The sequence below is a fragment of the Eubalaena glacialis genome, chromosome 1 (genome assembly GCF_028564815.1).
Source record: "Eubalaena glacialis isolate mEubGla1 chromosome 1, mEubGla1.1.hap2.+ XY, whole genome shotgun sequence".
NCBI classification, from domain to species: Eukaryota; Metazoa; Chordata; class Mammalia; order Artiodactyla; family Balaenidae; genus Eubalaena; species Eubalaena glacialis.
The window spans coordinates 62,790,584-62,815,537 of NC_083716.1; the positions used below are offsets into that span (position 1 = coordinate 62,790,584).

The 24,954-nt window shown below is 39.0% G+C and overlaps 2 protein-coding genes across 3 annotated transcripts in view; one reads left to right on the plus strand and one right to left on the minus strand.

The window, feature by feature from the left end:
- Positions 1 to 1,354: 1,354 nt before the first annotated feature.
- ANAPC16 (anaphase promoting complex subunit 16) lies at positions 1,355 to 11,848 on the minus strand. The gene is made up of 4 exons (XM_061181110.1): positions 11,740 to 11,848; positions 8,435 to 8,603; positions 3,321 to 3,395; positions 1,355 to 2,590 (listed from the first exon to the last, which is right to left on the minus strand). Exons 2-4 carry the CDS (start codon positions 8,574 to 8,576, stop codon positions 2,475 to 2,477), a joined length of 333 nt encoding a protein of 110 aa, XP_061037093.1. The 5' UTR covers positions 8,577 to 8,603; positions 11,740 to 11,848; the 3' UTR covers positions 1,355 to 2,474.
- The window catches only part of ASCC1 (activating signal cointegrator 1 complex subunit 1), a 102,194-nt gene continuing 88,832 nt past the window's right edge, over positions 11,593 to 24,954 (plus strand). Inside the window, exons 1-5 of one of the 2 annotated variants that reach the window (XM_061181084.1) lie at positions 11,593 to 11,671; positions 13,305 to 13,449; positions 14,619 to 14,718; positions 18,601 to 18,698; positions 23,316 to 23,494. In XM_061181084.1, the coding sequence (XP_061037067.1) occupies positions 13,338 to 13,449; positions 14,619 to 14,718; positions 18,601 to 18,698; positions 23,316 to 23,494 (489 nt within the window). In that variant the 5' untranslated portion in view covers positions 11,593 to 11,671; positions 13,305 to 13,337. Of the gene's footprint in view, positions 11,672 to 11,728; positions 11,989 to 13,304; positions 13,450 to 14,618; positions 14,719 to 18,600; positions 18,699 to 23,315; positions 23,495 to 24,954 lie in introns of those variants that run through there. The other variant, XM_061181095.1, reaches the window with a different exon arrangement.

A 24,954-nucleotide genomic window follows, 5' to 3' on the forward strand; every position in this document is an offset into this window, starting at 1 on the left:
TAATGCCTGCTTTGTGCTTCAAGTTCCTCTTCTGTATTAGGGGGTGTTACACATCTTACAGCATTACTGAAAGGATTATGATTAATGCCTGTGAGTGGCTGGCACATAATGAGTGCAGAGGGGATGAAAGATGAGCAACAACAGGTCCATTTTCAAGCCCAAAACATGGTAATAGGAGTTGTGGATGAGACATAATGACCAACAGAAAGGTGCAGAGAGGGAGGGGCCATCCTCAAATAGTGAGGGTCTCGTTCCTGGCAGCACTCAAGTAGAAGCTGAATCATCACTGTGAAAGGTGCTTCAGAAAGTATTTCTGCTCAACTCTAGGATCTCTTCAATTTCTAAGGTCATAAAAGGAAATGTCCAACTTAAAAGAGAAAAAAATTCTTTTTTTTTTTTAAATGAACTATGCTAATGTAATTGTATATCTGGGAGAAATTAAGGAAAGCTATGAAGCTATAAAATCCCTAAACAATATAAATTTATTTTATTTATTATTTTTGTTTATTTATTTATTAGTTTTGGCTGTGTTGGGTCTTCGTTGCTGTGCACGGGCTTTCTCTAGTTGCCGCGAGCAGGGGCTACTCTTCCTTGCGGTGCGCGGGCTTCTCACTGCGGTGGCTTCTCTTGTTGCAGAGCACGGGCTCTAGAGTGCACGGGCTTCAGTAGATGTGGCGCGTGGGCTCAGTAGTTGTGGCTCACGGGCTCTAGAGCGCAGGCTCAGTAGTTGTGGCGTTCGGGCTTAGTTGCTCCGCAGCATGTGGGATCTTCCCGGACCAGGGCTTGAACCCGTGTCCCCTGCATTGGCAGGCGGATTCTTAACCACTACGCCACCAGGGAAGCCCAAGAAAAAAATTCTGTAAGTTCAAATACCAAAGGGTAACGATGAGGTAATACAGCATCTGTGCTGTACAGTTACGTAAATCAAATGAGAGAAAGTTAGTGATTGCTTCTGAACTGTCACTGAAAATATGATTTAAAGGTTTATTGCAGACTAGGTATTTTAAATTTTTCCTTTGGTAATCATAAAGATGGTTGATGCCAAAAAGGACAATGTTAGGAAACTCAATGGCTTTCAAATATGGAACTAGTTTAGGTTAAGAAGTATTAATATGGAAGTAGGTGAGTTTGAGGACTGGTAATTTTTGTGTTCTGATGTGCTTCAGAGACAAGGTTAGTGGGCTGAATTGTCAATCAACTGCAGTCTATTCCAAGTTCCAAGATTTTCTTCTGTCTGGGCTACGTGGCCATGAGCAGGTCTTTAAATTCCCTGTGCTCAGATTCCTTTTCGACTCAATGAGGTCACCACCTGCCTGTTATATACTATGTGTTAAAACATTCTGAACTCCTGAGATTAAGGCCATTTGCTACTGGGATCTTATTTATTCATAATTAACCAACTCTAAGCAGGTCAGGTACAAGTTATTAATGAGGAGAAAGGCAAATGCTGTCTGAGGCAAAATTTGCATACAATTTAATAAATGATTCTCCTAACTGTGCAGTGTGGACCCTGGGGTCCCATGAGGGAAAACAAAAGACACCTCTTAACTTTCCAGGTTTTTCCTTTTCATGGTAAAAAACCTACTCAGATATTGATGATAAATTCATATACTTCTAAAAAGACAAATATCCCTGAGAGAAAGCAAATCTACCATTTGCTTAGGAGAAATGGTTTTTAGATTCCCTTCTTATAAAAAGTAATTTGACCTCTTTCCCCTATCCCAAATCCCTGAGGCTTTGAAAGGATAAAGAAACCAATTTGGAGCTCTTTCAAAGGATTTATTTGCTACAGAATTGCCTGAGCCCACCAACAAGATGAACTCAGGATTTCTGTGTTTAAAAGGATTTTGCTCACTGCTTTATTTTTACCAGAACTTCAACATTCAAAAAGCAATTCTTTTTGCCAGCATTTGGAATGCCTAGAGGAGATTAGAAAAAGATAGAATCTATAGAATTAGATGTCTAAAAATAGAAAAAAAATCCCAAACATTAAAAAATTCCTAATTTGGACAGGTCCTCAGTTGAAATCACATTCATCTGCAAAAAGAACGGTTTTAGGTCAGAAATGCTGTATTTTATAACTCTAGATCCCGACCTCGGACTTGACTAGTGAGGATTCTAGGAACTGCATGAATTGACAGGAGGGATGCCATTCTGTTGGCCAATTCTGGCATGTGTCCTGGCCTGTGAAGTTTTATAAATCTCTCTTAAACCCAAACCTCCTGGTTCTGTGATGCCAATTGCCTAAATCTGATTCTCAGTACTTTTTTAAACAAATAAACAAAAAATTTCCTTGTAAGATCACACATTTAAGTATTTGTTGCTTGTGGATAGATACAGAGAAACCAAGTATGGATGTGAATGAACAATTCAGTGATGGAGCTGTGAATCTCTGGATGGCTATGTAAGCTGTAAGAAAAGTTCCTCACTGGACCTGCACTTGCTGTGCCCCAGAGGTGACTGTCCAGGCAAGGTCAACCTGAAGAGGGTGTGAACCCCAGCAGCTGCTCGATGGGTTTATATCGCCACTCATCTGCCTCCAGCTCTTCTACCAGACCAGCTAGTTTTTCCATCCGAGCAACTTGCTGATCTGTAAAGAATCAAGGAGATAATATATAATATACCAACCACCAACACGATTACTGATCTAAAAATAATTTCTAGAAGGATTTCCCCCTCAAGATTCTAGTAATGGGGTGTTACCCTATGTTGGTTAGAAGACTTATCTTAAAAAAAAAGAAAAAGTAGTACTTATCCTCCATTCCATTTGTGTACTAAATTTGTGATTTGTATACTAAAAACCTAGGGTTACAGGCAATTGCAACTTTCCCCCCGCCCTGACATTATGCTCTCTATGGAGAAATGGTCTGGTTTGGTGGGGAGAACAGAGTTCCCTGATGCATAAATGAAGACCTGGTGAGGGGCGATGGAACAGAAAAGGTGCTACCAGGATCTTAAGAGTCCAGTTAGACCAAGAGGTATTACATAAATACCCAAAGGTGCAGATAATGATGGTAACCAATGGAGGACAACAGTAAAAGAAGGTTTCAGAAAGGAGAGGAAAAAGCAATACAAGCGGAGTAGGAAGCATTAACTCCCCTAGAAAACTAACCCCTTTAACTTCAACTTTAAGCCTCAATGTGGACATTATGTCTGGATTAAGACCGTAGAATGTTCTTGTCTGCAGGTAATTTGGAAAGTCCACTTAAATAGCCTTGCTGAGTTTTTGTTACAGAGCACTCTGACCTTTCTAAGTCCCCCTCTCCCACCCCCCAATAAATTTATTCTCACAGTTAAGTACACAACACTCATGTGCTTACCATGTTTCACCTGTTTAAGCGTAGACGCCACTTGATAGCTGAAAACGGATTCACAGAGGAATCTCTCAGAGCCATCTACAAAGAGAAGAGGAAAAGTTTTAATCTGTTCTAATCCATTTTAATCTAATGGTGCCTGATAAACCTAGTAAACATGTCCATTCTTTTCCCTGCTTTTACATTCGGGGTCTAGTTTTTAGTGTTTACAAAGAGGACTTCTGTTTCACTTAGAATTAACACTGTTGTGTTATAAAAGCTACTTCTTCTATACCTAGAATATTAAAATAGTCCCTCCACTTGTTAAAGAGTTTAAAAATAGTGTTAAAAAAACAAAAACAAGAAACCCCAGTTTGATGTCCTGGTCACCATTTCCCCCATCCTAACCTGACAATTTCTTAATGTTTTCCTATTGTGTATGTCAAGCAAACACTGACAGCTGACATATTTGGCCATGTGGCTCCCGTGCTTTCAAAATACAAAGGTACACCAAAACTCTTAATCAGTTTCATTCTGAAAAGTAAAGCTGAGGAAAAATAGCTATTGTTGATATTTTATATTTCAAATTACATCACTATGGCCATCACAAAACACTGCTGGGAAGCTTCATTCTGTAAACGCCAACTGTAACCTTGATTTTCCAACTGAATCAAAACACTGCAATTTGCATGGCCATAAGGGTATGGTGCAACTTCAGAACCTAGCATTGTACTGGTGCCAAGAACTGGCTACAAGAAGGTAGCTAACTCAGTCACCCCAGTACTTGAAAGATGATTGTGAAACATAAGCTAGTTCATGTTTTTCCTTGTCAGGCAAGGGCTGATACAGCAAAACATACCCACAAAGACAAAGAACTCATGTAGGAAAATGTGACTTTTAAAGGGGTAGCCGAAACCATTCGGTGAAGGGATCTTATTGCAAAAATCCTAAAACAAATGGAGGGAGGGGACACAGCTGTCTTTTTTTAGGCGGTAGTTCATGCCAGCACTACTGGGTGTCACGCACTCACTCATCAATCATGGGATGGTGCGTCAGCCAGGTATTAAGTGACAAGGCGATAGGACTAACACATCCTGGCTTCATGCTGAGTTTCACACAAGGCAGACCTTATTTCAGAAGCTCATGGTAAAAAAACTAAGAAAAACTATAGATACTGTATCCAAATAGCTTGAATATACAACCAAGAGGGCTTCTAATATTATCTTCAAAACTGATGCAAAAATAATATATATAATTATTTCCATACATATGTATGAAAATATATTATGCATTGATATATACATATTGTATAATATTTCAAAATATAATTTCTTTCATATAGTGATGTAGACTTTGGGGAGAGTGTTATTCTTTAAATCCAACCTCTCTTCTAAATACTGTGCTACACAGGATATGATCCTATTCCCTCCTCCCACCCCCATTCCTCTGGCTGAATGTAAGTCATTTGTGAGCATATCATCTAAATTGAGCAAAAAATTTTTTATTTTCAATTAACTAAATATTATACTGGCTGTCCAGTTTAAAGATCTAGGTAAGCTAATGATATTACTGAGTTTTTTAGATAAGGGCAATGGCCAGAAAATAACTATGAATCCCACTATGGGAAGAGGGACTGTGTGAACATTTGACACTAATGATGCAATTTATTATGCCTCTTTTCTGTAAATATGCCAGCATTCATACCCTTGCTTAAAGGATCAAATTATAATTTGTTTTATTTTAGGAAGAGCAAAGCATAGAGAATTAGAGCTCACTTCTCAGGTGGTTTGATCCTGAACTTTAGGATCTCACACAAGGCAGCGGGGATTCTGGCTGTTAGGACCAGGCCAAGATTTGTTTGGAAGCTCTTGCAAGTGCTACCTCCCACTTACATTTAATCACAGGTGTTATTAGGATAAATGCTTAAATTATAACATTTGCATATTTCCCTTGGTAATGAACTTCAAAGCAAAAGGATGTAAGCTAATCTTTCAAAAAGGCACCTGCATATCACTTTTCCACTCTATATGTCTATGGAACACACTTTTGCTGATTTGCAGCTCTGTATTAACCACAAAGTCTACTGCTTCTTAGCCACATCCTATTAGATGTGATATCTGTACCAATCTAAAGCCTGGAATTTCTCCAGAGGAGTCAGCCTGGGGCAATCTGTCTTCCATTTAGAAATTGTAATCAAACCCTTTGTAACACACCAAGTAGCAATACATCAGCTTTCCTCTTAAGGGACAAGTAAAGGTTATAAATGGTGAAAAGTTCAGTAAATTGTCCAAATCTAACACCATTGCCAACTCCAATAAATAGGATGCTAACAGATTCATTTAAAAGAATATTACCTCACAGCAGGAAAATAGACAATGGCAGATAATTTATGCTTCAGTGGCCTACAATGTCACTAAAATTCAGCCACTTTTGGGCTGGAAGGCAGTCTCTAATTTGCTTACTAATAACTGGGTGAGGACAATCCTAGCCAAGGGCAGGGGAATGCTGAAAAGTCCTGTACAGTATACTGCTTATGTGAGATGTCTGTTATCAGAGAGCAGGTACACAAAAAAGTTAATTCACAAGGTTAAGTACAGGTTATTTGGGTTTATTATCCTAGACTTAGGAGGACGCAAGACCAGATTAACCTGTTAAGATTATAGACAGCATTCAACCTTGATTCCTAATTGCTTTTGTTCCTTACTCTGAAGAGGCAACTATTCCTTCTCTATTTTCATACAGGCATATCTCAGAGGTATTGTGGGCTCGGTTCCAGACAACTGCAATAAAGCAAGTCACACTAATTTTTTGGTTTCCTATTGCATAGAAAAGTTATGTTTATACCATACTGTAGTCTATTAAGTGTGCATTATGTCTAAAAAAACAATGTACGTACCTTAATTAAAAAATACTTTAGTGCTAAAAAATGCTAACCATCATTGAGCCTTCAGTGAATTGTAATCTTTCTGCTGATGGGGGGTTTGAAATATTGTGAGAATTACCAAAATGTGACACAGAGACACGAAGTAAGTGCTGTTGAAAAAACGGCGCCAACAGACTTGTTCAAGGCAAGGTTGCCACAAACCTTCAATTTGTAAAAAAAAAAAACAACACAGTTTCTGCGAAGCCCAACAAAACAAGCTTTGCCTGTATTCGATTAAACTACCATAAGAAAAATGGTCAGGTTCATGTGTGTTAGATTACTTGCATAATAGTATCACCTATAAACATGGTAGATGATGCTTCCAAACTAGCATCCTTATTAACTCACATTTAAGGGTACTCTTTTCAATTTAACATTCTTCATTTGACCAGGATAGTTCAAGGACTACCATCTCTAAGTTTTCATAGTCTGTCCTTAAAAGTAAGCAGCTTTAAAATGTAGGTGAAACTTTAAACCCGAGGAAGAGAATCAAAACTGTGCACTGTGAATTTAAACTTAATTTAAATTCATTCTACAATAGAAAGGCAACACAGTCCCCCATGAAGCATAATGGGATGGAATAGAAGTGGATAGAACTATAACTTGTTAGAATATCAACATTTAGAGTAATTTTAGAAGCCTTTCTTCTTTAGTGTTTCCAAGTAATCTGGTGTACACTGACAAAGAATGCTGATAGCTTTGAGACCAAGGAGGTACCTCCTGTATTAAATTCCTCCTGTAGCTAGAATTTAAATGACTTCAATCTTAGGGTCCATTGTTAAACGATGATTCCTCTTCTCCTGCTACAAAACTCATTAAGCAATTTAAGTTCCTCCAACTTCTGGTTTGTTTTGTGGGAAGCTTCCTTAATACCAGGTCTCTGCTGCATATAACTGAAGTCATAATTTATTCTTAGCGCCAAATATGGTAAACAAGGCACCAAATATTCGCTACCTCCAGACTCAGTGATGCTAGCTTGAGTATTCAGTTAACACAATTGAAGAAAACAAAAGGGCAAAGACAGAAGTACACACACCTCAGATGTATCACTGACTGACTGTCTACTAATCATGACTTGAACCAATTCTAAAAAGCCTTATGGTTCCAGCCTTCCCATGTTTTCCTGTCACAATGATTCTTCTGTTTGTCCTGGCTTAATCCAAACCTCTGCTTTTTATTATACCTGATATAAATGAATAAAGATTACCCCAAAAAGCCGACTCTTAACTACAGTTTGTACCTTTCTCAGACATTTCCAGATTTTTAAATATACTTAGTGAAATTTGCAATATTTAAAGCAAAAAAGATCAATATATAATTAAGCACAGATGTGCTAGAATCAAGTAGATTTTGAATCCTTGGTAGGTTCTTTGCTAATTTTTTTCAAGGTATGATGAATAGTTTAACAGTTAAGGACCATTTTCATGAGAATCCCCTGGATGTTGGTCAAAGTGGAGATTCCTGTGCTGTAACCTACACTAATTTGGAATCTCTAAGGTGAGCCAGAAAGGTACACTTTAAATAAGCTCTTCCGGTGATTTTTATGCTCCCTATTAAGAACTTATTGGTCCAGATCCTAAAATGACATGAATCTGATAAATTCTAGGTACCAATGCTGTTTCATGCTTACAGCCTGTGCCCCGATCTTGGCCAGCCAGTTTGCAAATGTGTGCTGAATAAGATGGGGGATGATTTGATGCAAATCCAGCTCCAGTGCTAGAAAAACCACACAGCACTGTCCTGCAGTGGGCCAGGAGAGTCATCTTCACATACAAGAGTAGTAAATTGGTTTTTATTTCCTCTCAGAATCTCTTAATCTATCTGTCGATGAATTATATTAGAAAAAAATATATCAAACCTACCAACCATAGGGAAGCAGATTGGTGCCAAGATAAAGCAAACTGGAGCAGGAGGTCAACAGAATTCCTGGTTCCAGTGCTGACTTTGTCCTTTCACATGGTCAAATTACTTTATCTTTTCTGGGTCTAAATAACTCTAGATGACCTCCTTGATTTCCAAAGTCTTTTTCAGCTCCAAAATTCTGATTCTAGAGAAAGATTTATGTTTTAAAGATATTATTTTGAAATGGGGACAAGAAATGAAATGTGGAGCTGAAATCAGGGCAAACTTGTCTCTAATCCACTTAATAGCTTCTTTACAATTAATATTCATAGCAGGTCTGAATCCAATTATTCAGCAAAAAGCAGCATGAGATCACCTTCTAACATCTCTCCAGCTCCTTTGGGGTAGGTGAAAAGGGCTTTCCGTGGTGGGGCAAGGTCTGAGACACTGAAACCAGATCCAGTGACAGAACTTCCACTGACCCCACCGGCTGAGGAGGATGATGAAGAGGCAGCCATTTCCTCTCTAGTAGAATTCTCACTGCACTACAGAGAAAGAAAAACAGCAATTGGCAAGTTTATGGAAGTGAGATTGACAACATTTCATTCTAGCTGCCATGAAAGCCAGCATACAGTTTAGTCAAGAATTAGCTCCAATTTTTTCTGCCCTCTGTACTCCACGATCTTTTATTGATGCCTCAGGCCAAAATGTCACTCAGAATTTTAAGTGAAAATATATTTATTCTTAGTTTGTCTACTCGAAACACTACTTCCTACCATTAGCAAACTGTTTATGTCACTTGGGATTGACTGTGGGTGATTTATAGCTTATGAAGTGGTGATACGGCAGTGCCAAGGTAGCAATTTAACTGAGGAAATGAATTATATGAGGATAAAACAGCCATGCCTCATAGGGTAGTTTGTCTTGGACACATCCTGACCCAGCCACACCAAGAAATTCACTTATAAAATTTTCCAAATAAAATTCCAGAATAACAGTGCGTTCTGTTCCCAAGGAAGGGGAATTGGTTAGGAAATACATATTGGCCCTTTCATTTAAAAAAACCGAAAAACAAAAAAACCCCACAACTTTTTCATTCAAATGTAATACCCCAATTGATCACTTGGTGGCGTCCCAAAACTGGAACAAAATATTAATAGTACAGGAATGATCTTAGAATTCAAGGCCTATTAGGAATTAGAGGAATGGTGAGTGTTTAATATTATGTCACATCAAAAAATCAAAAAGTCCAAATGCAAATGAGAAAAATCTGTACCGAATACACGACTCCTTAAAAAAGTTCAAAACAGAAGCTTATAGTACACATTTACAAAAGATTCTAAAAAGTTTATGTTTTCTAAAAAGAATACTGTAATCTTCCTGCAAACTCAGAACTACTATCATTCAATACAAAAAACAGGGCTTCCCTGGTGGCACAGTGGTTAAGAATCCACCTGCCAATGCAGGGGACATGGGTTTGAGCCCTGGTCCAGGAAGATACCACATGCCACGGAGTAAGTAAGCCCGTGCGCCACAACTACTGAGCCTGCGCTCTAGAGCCCTTGAGCCACAACTACTGAGCCCGTGTGCCACAACTACTGAAGCCCGCGTGCCTAGAGTCCATGCTCTGCAACAAGAGAAGCCACCGTGATGAGAAGCCCGCTCGACGCAACTAGAGAAAGCCCGCGTGCAGCAACGAAGACCCAGCGCTGCCAAAAATAAAATAAATAAATTTATTTAAAAAAAGGTACAGGAATTAGAAGATATAAAAAAAAAAATAAACAAAACAGCCCGGGTTGAAAAGTGGAGTGCAGAATTAGCACTAACTTTAACATAAATAAGCAGTTTTCTGCTGAGGTGGAAAGATACACCTAAGTAATTTCTAGCTTTAAAGATTTAGGTTAAATTTTGCATGCTACCAGCAGGTGGTAACAGGAGTTAAAGTGAAACCAACAATAAACACTAGTTTGTAACTTCTCTATGAAGGCAGGCATTCTGATCACCAGAACCAAACATTATGCTTGGCCTATGCTAAGTAGCTGCTGATTTAAATAAAAGTTTGCTAAATGAGTTAAACATTTCACAGGAATCACAAGATTCCTTAAAGGTCATCTAATCCGATTCCCCCATTTTACAGATGACAAAACAAAACGGAGGTGTAGGGACTTTAGCTTATTTGCCGTGCCATTTTTTAAGCAATCGCTTCATTGGCATGTCATATGCTATGTGAGAGGTAAAACAGCATAGTGGTTAAGAGCTCAGACTCTGAAGCCTCTTGGCCGAGGTTCATGTCCTGGTTTTTTTTACTTAACTTGCTGTATGACTTTGGACAAATCACTTAACCTCTCTGCTTCTCAGTTGCCTCATCTCTAAAATGGGGATAATGATAGTACCTACACCAGAGGTGTCAGGAAGGTTAATATAACTAAAGCATTTGGAACAGTTATAGGCAGAGTAAATACTTAATATTAGCTACCCAAAATCACTGATGGATATTTACTCCTGAATCTTTTTTTTTCCTCTGCAGATCCCAGTTTTTCATACTTATGTTTCAACACACTTACTCGTGGGAAAAGTCCTAATTCTTTCCATTTGACATAGAGTGTTAATGTCAAATGACTCCTAGAGGAGAAAGGGCCTGCTCAGGAGGAGGGAAAATGCACTCCACACTTTCATTTTAAGGTTCAAGATCTTAGGAAGAACCCCTTTCTTAGGAAAAGGGGAAAGAGTTGTCTTTCTACCCTCAAAGCCTAGCACAGAACCTGGATCACAATGTTTCCTGAATGAATGATGAACAAATAACAGAACACAGAGCTAGCAGCTCAGCAAAGGTTATGCAGGGGATAGAGAAGCTTGGTGTCATGAGGGTTGGTCCATTACCGTTTTATTTTTCTTCCTTATTCTGCAGATCTATTCACACAACTGTTTCTCTCATTAGGCTGCCAAGCCTAAGGTAGGTGCTCAGTAAAATTTTGTTGAACGTTTAAATACTGATGATGAAGTATTTGACCCTATCAAGGAAGTCGTAACTATTGGCAGTAGAGATCCTTATAGTAGAGCAATGCTATTTGGGGAGACACAGCATGGTTGTGTTCACAGTGATAAGATGATCAACACATTTACTTCATGTATGATAGGGATGACCTCGTGTTCATAAACTACTTTCCTTCCTAGCAGATACAAGCTTATGTTCTTAAAAAGAATCCTCCTTCCCTTTGAAAAAGTCTCCGTATCAAAAAGACGTTGAAGGAAGTACCCTGGTACAATGGCAAATTATTACAAACACTCATTAAACTCCATCATTAAGAAATCATTCCAAAGAGCTGGATTACCATTCAAAAAGATGCTGCAGCTAAAAACAGGTCGCGTGGAAAGAAAGGGGCAGAAGAGCGGAGGGGGCAGAATGCCAACGGTTCCCAAGCTAACGCCAAGCCTCACCTCCCCCACCCCGGTCCCCAGGGGTCGACATCGGCGCCGCCCCACTGCGCAGGCGCCACCCCTCGGTCCGCATGCGCACTAGTCTGGTGCGGCCTGAGGAAATTTCCTCTTACACGCCCTCTGCGGCAGGCTCCTGTTTCTCCACCTACTTTCTCCATTTTACTAGTCCCTGCAGGTAGGATCCCAGGGATCAACTCCCTTTCCACCAAGCTCCCGAGGGTCCCTGAGCCCTCAACCACTTACCTCCGCGGCTTTGGCACGTTCCTCTACAGCCCCGCCCCCAAGGCCAGCCGGAGCGGCCGCGTTTACTGCGACGAGGGCGGCGGCGTGCTCGAGGCCGCGGCGTGCGCGTGCCCGTGTAATGGTGGGCGTGGTCGGGGCGGAGAGGCGCTGGGAACGCGTTCTCGAAGAGGCCTTCCGGGTCCTTCGCCTGCTGTGCCTACGGAGGTTTTCCTACCGCAGCGGAGCCACTTTCTCTTCGCTCGCTTTGACGTACTCGTTTTATTTTTGCTCGTTTTTATGATTCAGGGTTTCATCTTCCCCCACGACATTGCAGGCCTTCTGCTTTCCTCTCTGTCTCTCTTTCTCTCTCCAAACCACCGCGAAGCAGGGTGAAATTGGTTATTTTCCCATCATTCCTAATGAGCAGTCTCGTAGCCCAGGGCCGTATAGGAAAGGCAGATGAAGGGTTTCCTGTCTCTGAGACAACCCTGTCTCCCCCCAGAGCTCAGTCTGAGGCCTGACCTTAACATTAAAGTCTGTTTTTGTGGAGAGTTTTTTTTTGTGTGTGAGAGGTCCTGGGAAATTGGGCACTAGGGTATAATGTCATTAAACTATTGCTAATTATGCCCCCTCTTCCGACATTCAAGTCTGTTTACCTTTTATATTGTTATTTCTCACAACACGAAATCTCCTCTTGGTTCTGTAAGCAAATTACCAATTAAATTACCAATTAAAGTGACTTACTTGCTGAGGTTGGATTGAGCATTAGTGTATTTAGTAAGGATTTTTTTTTGGGGGGGAGGCACTCTTTTAAGTTATTTTGGGCTTCAAGACCATCTAACATACGTGGTAGGAACACCGGTTAAACATAACCATAGCTAACCCGTAAGGAACCTTTGTTTCCTAAATTACTGATTCATTAAATGGTGACTGGAAACTTGGCTTCTCTGTGAGTGATGTTCAGTTTTTGAGCAGTGACCTACGGAAATCGGATTCCTCCCCTCAGCAATGTGTTGGTTTGGAGAACCATGTTGGTTAAGTCATATTTTAACTTTGTTTTGATAGGCAACTGGATCTAATTGTTGGGTATATATTTCTAGCACCTCTAAAAGAATATAGGGTTTTTTTTGTCCTGCCCTTGAGGATAAGTGTATTAAATATCCCTAATTCTCTTAAAGGTCGTGCTGGATAGTGAGGGTAAGACACTTTGCAAATGTTTAGATAAGCACAGAAGGTTGCATTTTACTCCCTTTAGGTTAAAGTAATGAAGAGATCTCTATTCTCTCTTTCAAAGTCATGGATGGGCTCAGTATCTTTTAATCATTTTTGGGGGGAATGCTGAATAGCTTACAAATTACTGTCTGGAGTGTGCCAGGAGTGGAGTAGTGTAGTGGAAAATGCAGCAATTGATTTAAAACAGCTTCTAGATAGGGGAAATCTAGTGGAAACAGTGCTGCTTTTGCTTAGGATGTACTGTGAACTGATGCCCAATTATGCCCTTTTAGGCCTACATAAAGATCCACATAATAGAGGTGGGGTTTTATTTATGATTAAAACAAAAGGTAAGGTGATCGTTTATTTTTCAGTATTTCACAGGACTGTTGTTTGGAGAAAGTATCATGGAAGTTCTGCGTCCACAGCTTATAAGAATTGGGGGACGGGTTTACAGGAAGAATCCCATCCAAGAGCAGACTTATCAACATGAAGACGAAGATGATGACTGTTATCAAGGTAATCCTGGTTGATCTTTGGTCAGATTAGAAGTAAAATGTTCTCCGTATTGTAGAAGCAATTCTTTGTTTCAGTGTATTTCTGTGTGAGCCCTGAAATTTGAGATGTTTGGCCTCTCATAGCTCCCTTTGTGTTGATGTCCGAGGGGACAGATGAGTGAGTTTGATGAGGTGCTCTCAGTTCATACATCAGGTTGTGTCTCATCTTTGTGCAAAGGCTTAAGTGTAATATGGGGTAATTTTAGTTAACTATTAATATTAACCATTAATAACCTGTGGCAAAATGAAGTTCTTTTATCTGTAAAGCTATGAAGTAATTTCTATAAATTATTGAAATAAATGAACATGTGCCCAGTGTTAGCTGTTGTTATTATTATTGTTGTGTTGTAATTTTTCTTTTCTTCTTTGCAGTCATATACAGGCAGTTTCAAATACACAACCAACATTATTACTATTTAAAATAGGGATGATTTTTAAGAAGTAAACTAAACCATTGAGATGGGCAATATTTTCAGGCTGATTAACTTGGACTTGGGTTTAACGCACAAATAGGGCCTTTGAGGTTCTCTGCTTCCTTTTCCTTTTGGTTTGTAAGTTTTTCCATTAGGCCCTGGGCCTTGGGGAATAGTCTTCCCCTTGGTCCTCCCCACTGTTTCCCTTTTGCCTTGGGGCCTTGAGCTCCTTTATTTCACCCTCCTCCGTTCTCTTTGTCTTGGCTGTATGGAGTAAGTTCTCCAGTATCACTCCTACCTCATTCACTGAAGTGATTTTGTGTTTTAATACTAAAAACCACTGAGTTGTACATTTTAAGAGAATGAATTTTATGTTACATGAAACACATCTCCAAAAGAAAAAACAGTACAAAAAATTTTACTGTGTCTTAGCTTTCTGGGAGAAAACAGTTAAATAGTGGTATGTAAATACTCCTTTTCTACGGTTCCAAGATTGGAAGATTTAAAATAGTCATGTGTTTTTTATTCTTTATTTTTCTTCTAAGAGCAGGTCAGAAGGAATGTCAAAGCAGTGTTCTGTAGTGTAAAGTGTATGGCTGTTTTTTGTGTGTGTGTATTGCTTTTTTTAAACCTCGAGAGTGGTTGGACAGCTGGGGAGAAAGCAGACTGTTGTCCATAGAGCAGCAGCTCTGAGCGAGATGTTACCATTTCTGTACAGGTCTCGTGGAGTGTGCAGAAGAGTCCTGTGAAGGCTATGAGGTGGTGCAGACCCCACAAGGTTTCCGGTGTACTGTGAAGGCCCCCAGCCTGCTCTACAAGTGAGTGAGCCCCCGGCAGCTTCATGGGAAGGCATTTCTAGTAAACATAGCAGGAAGTGGATTCTTCTCTTTTCCACACTTACTGCAGTGCTTGATTACTAGTGATAAAATGGTTTAGTGTTTAATGTCCTAGAATTTCTAAGGACTGATTGTAGATCAGTTTCATCATTTCACATGTGTCACCAAGTCCTGTTGATTTTGCTTCTTAAATATCTTTTGAATCCACTTATGTCTTTCTTTACAGCCACCCTGCTGCCTCATCTGTGAATTACTTCAAGTAGCCTACTTACTGGTCTCTCCACATTGATTCTTGCTCTCTCTTCCAATCAGTTCTTCACATTGAGGGTGGAATGATCTTTTTAAAAGGCAAACCTGATTATTTTACTACCTTTGCTTGAAATCCATTAACATCCTTCCTCTGAAGACGGAATTCTCTTCCATTAGAGCAGTGGCCAAAATCTTGAACATGAGTTAGCCAGCCTTGATTTTTCAGTCTCATTTCACACCACTGTTTCCCTGGCTTTGCACTTAAGCTTAACTGGTTTTCTTCAGTTCTTCACATGTGCCGTGTTCCTTCCTGCCTTTGAGCCTTGGCATATGCTGTTCCCTTTGCCTTTTAATCTCTCCTGTTCCTTAGGTAGTTTTATTCTCCTTCCTTAGGGAAGCTTGCTTTGACACCGACATCCCCACCGCCACATTGATTACCCTACTATATGTTTTCATAACACCATCTACTTCTCCTTTGTAGCATTTCTCAGTCTTATGTTTGTATTTATTTGTGTGCTATTTGATATTTTTCCCACTAGATGGGAAGCTTCTTGAAGGTAGGAATGTGTCCTGTTATTCTCCAATGCTTGTCAAATACTGATGTGCTTTTTCCAGAGTTATCGTTATATGTAAATTGTTTGGGAAGCTTTGCCATCACTTCAGTCTGTGCTTGCTTGCTTGCGTGATGGACCACATTCTGTCTCTTATTAACCACTAATGCGGTTAGCTTATGTGGCTGACTGGCTTCTTTTGGGCTTGTGCCTCTGGAGATAGGCTGGTCTGGGAAGTCATAGATTTTTTTTCTGTGTTGTACCAGATGAATAAAGTCTGTCCTTGATCCTCTGTGAGAGGAGATCTACAAATATGGAATCATATACCTTTAAGCTCCAAGAGGCAAGTAGTTTCATTTTTGTCAACCTTGAGAATCTCCTGAAACACCTATTAAGGATGAAATTCTTATGGAATGTGGCTGAATGCGAAACCAAATGTTAATCCTGACAGCTCGCTTTCCTCTCAGGTTCCAATGACATTTTCTTCTAAGAAACATGATTTTAGAAAGTTGTGGCTTAGGTTCCTAATAAAATCAATGCAACATGTCTTCCTTAATGTATATATTTGCTACTGCTAAGCTGGGTAAAGATTCCTTAAATATCTGATTCTAACTTGATGACCTTTTGAATTCTATATATTCTAAGTACTCATTTTGTTCCAGATGACTTGCAATTTAGATTAGGTATTGATTCTGCTAAATCCTAATTAATAGACAATATTTACTAGGAAGACTCCTTCCTCCCTCCCTCCCTTCCTGTCTTATTGAGAAATAATTGTCATACAAGGAAGATTTCTTTCTTATGAATCATTTATGTAAGGTTATTTGGATCAAGGAAGAGATTACTTGACCAAACTAATTTATAATCAAAGCCTAATGATGATACACGTGTCCACGGACTGGATCTAATACTGTGGTTCTCAACTTCAGGTGCACATTTGAAGCTCCTGGGGAGCTTTAAAAATTCCTGATACCTAGGTGCACCCCAGACCAGTTGAGTCCGAATCTCTGGGAGCTGAACCCAGGCATCATTAGTTTTTGTAGCCCCCCAGGTGATTCCAGTGTGTAGCCAAGATTGAGAACCACTTCATCTGGCAAGAATTTCCACTTACATATTCAATAAAGGAGTCACCCTTTCATTGCGTATCTGTTTTATTATAGTGAGTGTTTTAGACTTTCCATGTAAACCTCTTTTGTTTCTGGTACTCTTAACTGGAAGGATGCCGTCATGGGCTTAATGAGGATGGCATGGGCTGTACTGAGCTATGTGTCAGTCACTAGGAAGCCCTTTTATATATGATCACATTTAATCCTTAAAACAACCTTATGTTACTTAGGTATTATTCACTCCATTTTATAAGTGAGGAAATAGGCTTAGAGTGGTTAAATGACTTGCCCAAGGTTTGATTCTAAAGCATCTTTAACCTCAACCACTTCCCTAAGGTGCCTGGACTATTAATAACACTTTGAGCCAGCTACTTTATGGTAAGTTTGTCCACTAGCCATGTGCTAACAAACAGGAGCCTGGTTGAAAGCTCCCCTTGTTGATAAGGCCTGGAAAGACAAAGGCCTGACAGAGTTGGTGCTGCACAATCCCTAGCCCAACACAGAGAAAAACCACATGGAAATTGTGGAGTTCTCATCCTCTTCTAAACATCTTGTTTTATAAAAAACTGGCTTACTACAGTAGATCTTAATGGAAATAACCGGGCTTGGTTATCCCATGTAAAAAACAAATGCAGAGTTTTAGACATAGTCACCCGTGCTGTTGGATACTGTAATTGAAATCATAGAAGCTGAAATACTGTTGATGAGGAAGTTTTATCTCTTAACTTTATGGTCCTGTGATGGTCTCTTAGTGCTTTATAGACTCTGAAACTTTTCTCCTGGGATCCGGTAGTCTCATTTGCTTTAACACATCTAATTACTATGGGTTTCAGAAGATAAACTTGGATTGTCAGAATTATTTATGCTAGGAGGCCTAGGCAAGTAATGCAAATGAGCCAGCAGATGATTGAGGTGCAGTCAGTGAAAGACAGTAGGGAGGGACAGGGTTGTGATGAGCTCATGTTCCATTTTTAGGAACGAGCTCATGTTCCAGCCTATTTTTGCCATGAGTAGTCAGATCTCCCAATTTTTCAAAAGAACTTAGAAATCTATATTTTTAGGTAAAATTTCCCAATTTTTAGGTGAAATCTCCCAAACAAAACATGCCTATGTGTTTGAATTCAACCTGAGGGTTACCTCTTTACTCTGTGTGCTTGAATCTGTCCTGACTGGTGAACCCTGCTCTTTGCTAAGCTCTTTACCTTTATTTAATTAATCAAGGATAATTCCCTTAGGATGAACTCATAATGTAGTTAATTTGCTCTCTAAGAGAACAAGGTTTTCCCCCTTCAAACTGTAGACCCATTCAAGTGCCCTGTGAGACTGTGCCAGCTTTCCTTTCACTGAAGTGCAGAACCAGATTTTGAATATAGGTTTTTTTTTTTGTTTTATTTATTTATTTATTTATTTTTGGCTGCGTTAGGTCTTTGTTGATGCGTGCGGGCTTTCTAGTTGTGGCGAGCGGGGGCTACTTTTTGTTGCGGTGGCTTCTCTTGTTGCGGAGCATGGGCTCTAGGCACGTGGGCTTCAGTAGTTGTGGCTCGCGGGCTATAGAGCTCAGGCTCAGTAGTTGTGGCACACGGGCTTAGTTGCTCCGCGGCATGTGGGATCTTCCCGGACCAGGGCTCGAACCCGTGTCCCCTGCATTGGCAGGCGGGTTCTTAACCACTGCGCCACCAGGGAAGTCCCTGAATATAGTTTTGAGAAGCAAGCAGGCATTGAGCATAGTTATTCTTTCTATGTGGTTGAATTGGCTGTAGCATATCATTTTGCCAATGAGTGTAATGCAGTATGTTCTATAAAGCTGTATGACTTGTAATTTCCCCTACAGATACTGAGTTTTTACTGAAGCACTTTTCTATGAGGGAGTGTCTCTGGCCACATATGATTTAAACATGATGGAGTTCTTTATTCTTGTACATTTTGATTTATGTTAATTAATTTTCTTTATATTATAGGCATATAGTTGGAAAGAGAGGCGACACTAGGAAGAAACTAGAAGTGGAGACCAAAACTTCCATAAGCATTCCTAAGCCTGGACAAGAAGGAGAAATTGGTGAGACCCAATATATATGTTATATTTGGAATCACTTGTGTGTGTGTATGGAATAATGTGACCCAACTGAGGTGTTTGGTGACTATATTCTTCATGTGGTTCTGTAGCTGTTGGCCTTTTTATATCAGTGTCAGTCTCCCAAATGAAGAAAGATGTAGTCATACAACCTTATCTTGATTGAGTACCTGGGCCTTAATTTTATACTTCACCACGCACTGATGGAATAAAGCTTCCAGATTTTGTTGTGGACGAGGAGATTTCTTTCATGCTTCAGTAGCTTGAAATGAAGTTGTGAATTATTTCAAGTTAGAATTAGAGAAAACCAGTGAGATCAGCAAATTTGAAATAAAGTTCAGCCCTTTCCATATTGTTCTTTTGTTTTTATCTTGCTTTGTAGACTAGGAAGGAAATTGTAAGAGTAATAATTAAAACAACAACCTGATTCAAATAACTGGTCAGGTGAGGAAAAATAGTTTAGCAATAGAAATCACGTCAGAAAGTGTCTGTACTAAAGCAACAGTGTGAACCAAGGGCATAGGCTTGTGTTGTAAAGTGGCTTTGAGTGAGAGGCACTGGAGGGACAGAATTTTAAAAAACTCATCCTAAAGCAGTGGGACTTCTTCAATGTCGAATAAGTGCAGCAGCTTCCAATAATCCATTTTCCATAAACACTCATAGGTTGTATTAAGTTTTAGGAGAAAAAAATAATAAGTACTCTTTTCATTTTGTGCTGTGTAAGAATAATCACTGTGGCAGATAAGTAGCAGTTGACCTTAGGGCAGTGCTGTCCAGGAGAACTTTCTGTGGTTGTGAAAATGTTGTGTATCTGCACTGTCCAGTGCAGGAGCCACTAGCCACACGGGACTGTGATTACTTGCAATGTGGCTAGTGTGACTGAGGCACTGAATTTTAAATACTACTTCATTCTAATTCATTTAACTTTTAATTTAACTCGCTGCGTGTGGGCTCCTGTTTTGGACAGTGAAGTGCTAGAATTTTCCCCAGCCCCTTGGTAACTTCAGCAAACTTTAGCTTTAGGACTTTAGTGACATTTTTGAAGGACTCTCACTGAAATAAATATTTAGAATTACAGTTAAAAAAACTTGGGTCTTTCCTTAAGTGTTAAAGTTCGGGTTACAAATATTGAAGTAATTTTATTAATTGCATTAAAGCTTATTTCTTTTTATTTCCTGATTTAAAAATTAATACATGGTTTCAAAAACAAAAACTTGTAGAAATTATATATAAAGTATAAAGGGAAGTCTCTTGTGTTACGAACCTCAGCCATAATTGCTGTTAATAGTTGAATCTGTTCCCTATTTTTTCTATGCATATAGCAACAGATGGATAATAATTTTTATTTTGGTAAAAATTATTACATGCTGTAAATGTAGAGATGTTAGCCATTTTAAGATACTGGAGGCATTCCAAAACTTATCCAGAAAAGGTTGGACAGGTTGTTAAGATTCCATTTTGACTTAGAAAGCACAAATATTTAAGTGTGAAAAATAAGTGTGTCTAATCATTAAAAGTAAGAGTTTAGTGGAACTAATTTAACTGAAAAACAAGAGGATAAACTGGCTTATTGGTCTTGTAGGGAAGTAAAGTATATAGAAAAATCAAATTTATTGCTTACAGTAAATAGGGTTGTTATGTGAAATCAAGACTGCAGGTGCATTGGTGTGGTATATGCTGTAATTAGTTATTTTCTTTTTCCTCTCCTAAATTAGAGAAACTAGAGAGGAAAATGATCTAGTAGGTTTTAATTTTTCCTCTAGATAAGGATCTGGTCTAGTCTGTTTTGAAGTCTCAGGCAATGAGATGTAAGAAGATGCTTTTAAAATGTTATTGTCATTGTAGTTAGGCAATTGGTTTTTTTAAAGTTTCACATCAGTGCCTTTAATTGTTTTCTTCCTCTGTATCCCTTATTGTAGTCTTTAGACCCATGCCATGTGAATTCTGGTCCTCTCAGATATAATATTCTAATATTTTAGAATATTTCTAACCTCATCATATTTGCTCTTTAGTAATTGTTTGCTCAACTTTGAATCTTTTTCTGGAAATCAGCCTGAGCACCTTTGAAGTGCCCTTTTCAGTTTTCTATGTTAAAAAACTGAAAATGTCTTATTGGTCTTATTCTCTACTGAACTACCTTCTTAATGGAAAATAATAGATTTAGCATATTGTACTAAATTTTTACAGAAATAAAACATAAACATGAATTTTAAGCTTCCATCCTCTCCATCCCTTTTCCTTTTATTTTCTCACCACATTTTCTGTCTCTTGCAGAAATAATTATAATTTCTACTTTCCTTTAATTTTGTCCCAGTTTACCATTAAATCCTCCTTTGTCAGTATTTCTATAGCACATTATTTGAATGCCTGCTAGGATACTTCCCTTCACTGGGCATCTGAGTCTTTTGGATTCTCAAAGTATCCTATTTGAAAATATAAATAATGTCATTAGAAAATATCCTATCTCAGCTTCTTACATTTTTTGGTTATTACTTATGTCAATTTTTTACTTAGGCAAACAGTTTTTAGGCTTTCTGTTAATTCATTCATTCATAATTTACTTCTTTTCTTAGAAATTTCCATCTTGTTTCTCTACAACAAAATGGGTATGATAATTTCATTCTTATTAAGAAATAGATAGGTTGTTCTTTAGAAAATTTCAAGTGCTTTAATCGGAAGTATTAAAGAAATAATTCCATTTGTTTGTTGTAACTTCTACAGTTGCTTGGAAGGAACAAGCTTTGTGGTCTTGAAAGTACCTAGCACATTTTGCTACTATTAGAGTTAATACTTCAGTATTTTATATTCAGAAGTCTGTCCTTTCCTCTTTAATAAATAGTCTGTTAAAATGCCAGTTTTGTTCATTGTTCCTATCTTCTGCACCTTTCCTTAGTTTCTGTTTTGGACCAAGCACTGCCAGTTCTGGAACCTAGAAGATTAATCTCTGCTTAAACAGGGGTTGTGTAATCCCTAAATGATTTTTTTTCTTTGCAGACAGTGGTGTTAAGGCTTTGTGGCTTTTCCCCCTATTTTCATTTACATATATATAAAGACAGCCCAGACCAAAGAAGACCAAATTACACTAAGGCATGGAAATTTGATATTCATACATCAATACAGATATAGATAAAACTTTTACTTTAACCTTATATTTTCATACAGTTAGGGTAGGATTGTATATACTGTAGTAGACTCTCTTCTGCTCTTCTACTATAGTGAATCACTAAAAATTCTGCCACAGTATTTTTAAAAATTGAGGTAAAATTTACATGACAGCTCCACTCTTTTTGTTCTTAATTTTTTATTGTTATTTGAATTTCTGTGTGATATATTGTTCTTTTTTAAATGGTAGAATATACACAACATAAAATTTACCATTTAGAACACTTTAAAGTGTTGAATTCAGTGGCATTTAGTATATTTACAGTGTTGTGCAACCTTCACCACTGTCTAGTTCCAGAACATTTTATCACCCAAAAAGGAAACCCCATACCCATTAAGCAATCACTCACCATTCCTCACTACTCCCCAGCTCTTGGCTACCACTAATCTGCTTTCTGACTCTCTGAATTTGCCTGTTTAGGTATTTCCTATATGTGGAAACATACAATACGTGGCCTTTGTGTCTGGCATCTTGAACTTAGCATAATATTTTCAGGATTGATCCATGTTTTTGCATGTATCAATACTTCACTCCTTTCTTTTGGCTGAGTAGTATTTCAGTGTATGGAAATACCACATTTTATTTATTCATTTATTGGCTAATGGACATTTGTGTTTTTCCACCTTTTGGCTCTTGTGAATAGAGCTGCTATGAACATTTGTACAGGTTTTAAAAATTTATTTATTTATTTTTGGCTGCATTGGGTCTTCGTTGCTGTGCATGGGCTTTCTTTCTCTAGTTACAGCGAGCGGGGGCTACTCTTCATTGAGGTGTGCGGGCTTCTCACTGCAGTGGCTTCTCTTGTTGCAGAGCACGGTCTCTAAGTGCACGGGCTTCGGTAGTTGCGGCACGCAGGCTCAGTAGTTGTGGTTCAAGGGCTCTAGAGCACAGGCTTAGTAGTGGTGGCACACAGGCTTAGTTGCTCTGTGGCATGTGGGATCTTCCCAAATCAGGGTTCGAACCCGTGTCCCCTGCACTGGCAGATGGATTCTTAACTGCTGTGCCACCAGGGAAGTCCCTGTACAGGTTTTTTCTTTGAACACCTGTTTTTACTTCCTTTGAGTTTCTATCTAGGAGTGAATTCCTGGGTCACATGGTATTTTTCTGTGTACCTTTTCAAAGAACTGCCAAACTTTTCCATAGCAGCTGTACCATTTTACATTCATACCAGCAAGGTATGAGGGATTGCTTGTAGCTTTTGAACTCATTTTTCTACTTCATCAGATGATCTTAAGGTTATTCTGTTTTTAAACCTCATTCTGCTTAGACTGAATTCATTAACAGCTTTCTTACCCTTGGTACTGTCCCCTGTTCAGAATTATATACACATTCATGACAATTTTATTCCCCAGAGATGACAGTTTCAAGAGGTCACCTATTTTACAACCATTTGATGGTCCTTGAGATTTTAATCTTTTCTTTTTTGTTTTTGCTTACAGTAATCACTGGCCAGCATCGAAGTGGTGTAATTTCAGCCCGAACTCGGATTGATGTTCTTTTGCTCACTTTTAGAAGAAAGCAGCCTTTCACTCACTTTCTAGCCTTTTTCCTCAATGAAGCTGAGGTTCAGGAGCGATTTCTGAAGTTCCAGGAGGAAGTACTGGAGAAGTGCTCCATGGTAAGCAGCGAACAGAACAAAACAAAAAGTTAAAGAAAAAATATAAAGAAGAGTACAAAAATGACTCATAATTCAAACAGTAGAAAGATACAAGTCTCTTCTCCCACTGAAAAAGGGAACCATTTCTAATGGTTTCTTTTAATTCTGAACTGCAAAAAATATATAGACATATCAGCACATAAGTTTTTATGTTACAGAAATATCCTTTAAAGGATGCTAAAGACACAAAAGGATCATCCTAATATCCACACTATTCTGCACTTTGTGGGTGTATAGATTTCTGTAGCCACCTACCACAATCAGGATACAGAACAGCTCTACTCCCCCAAAAAACTTCCTCATGTTGTCTCTTACAGTCACCTCTTCCTCACCCCATACTTTGGCAATCACTGATCTCTTCTTGGTTGCTATAATGTTGTCTTCCTAAGAATGTAATGTAAGTGGAATCATACAGTATGTAACCTTTTGAGATTGGTTTTGGCTTTCAGATTCATCCGAGTTGTGGTATGTTTCACTAGTTTGTCCCCTTTCATTAATTTGTTTCCAGTTTTTGGCAGTTATGAATAGAACTACTATAAACATCTGTGTACAGGTTTTTATGTGAACGTAGTTTTCATTTCTTTAAAGTAAATATCCAGGAGTGGGATTGCTGGGATATGTGGTAGGTATATGTTTAACTTCATAAGAAGCTACCAAACTATTTCTGAGTGCCTGTACTATGCATTCCCATCAACAGCATAAGAGAATTCCGGTTGTTCTGCATCCTTGCCAGCATTTGGTAGTGTTGGCATTTTCATTTTAGCCATTCTAATAAGTGTGTAGTGATATGTTATTGTGGTTTTTTTTTTTTTTTTTGGCTGCGTTGGGTCTTCATTGCTGTGTGCAGGCTTTCTCTAGTTGCGGCGAGCGGGGGCTACTCTTCGTTGCAGTGTGCAGGCTTCTCATTGTGGTGGCTTCTCTTGTTGCAGAGCACAGGCTCTAGGCGTGCGAGCTTCAGTAGTTGCAGCACTTGGGCTCAGTAGTTGAGGCTCGCGGGCTCTAGAGCGCAGGCTCGGTAGTTGTGGTGCACAGGCTTAGTTGCTCCGTGGCATGTGGGATCTTCCCGGACCAGGGATCAAACCCGTGTCCCTTGCACTGGCAGGCAGATTCTTAACCACTGTGCCACCAGGGAAGTCCCTCTTATTGTGGTTTTAATTTGCATTTCTCTAATGGCTAATGATGTTGAACATCTTTTTAATGTGCTTTTTTGCCATTCTTTTCTTTTTTTAAATTTATTTATTTTGTTTATTTATTTTTGGCTGTGTTGGGTCTTCGTTGCTGTGCGCGGGCTTTCTCTAGTTGCGGTGAGCGGGGGCTACTCTTCATTGCAGTGTGCGGGCTTCTCATTGCGGTGGCTTCTCTCATTGTGGAGCACGGGCTCTAGGCACGCGGGCTTCAGTAGTTGCGGCATGCGGGCTCAG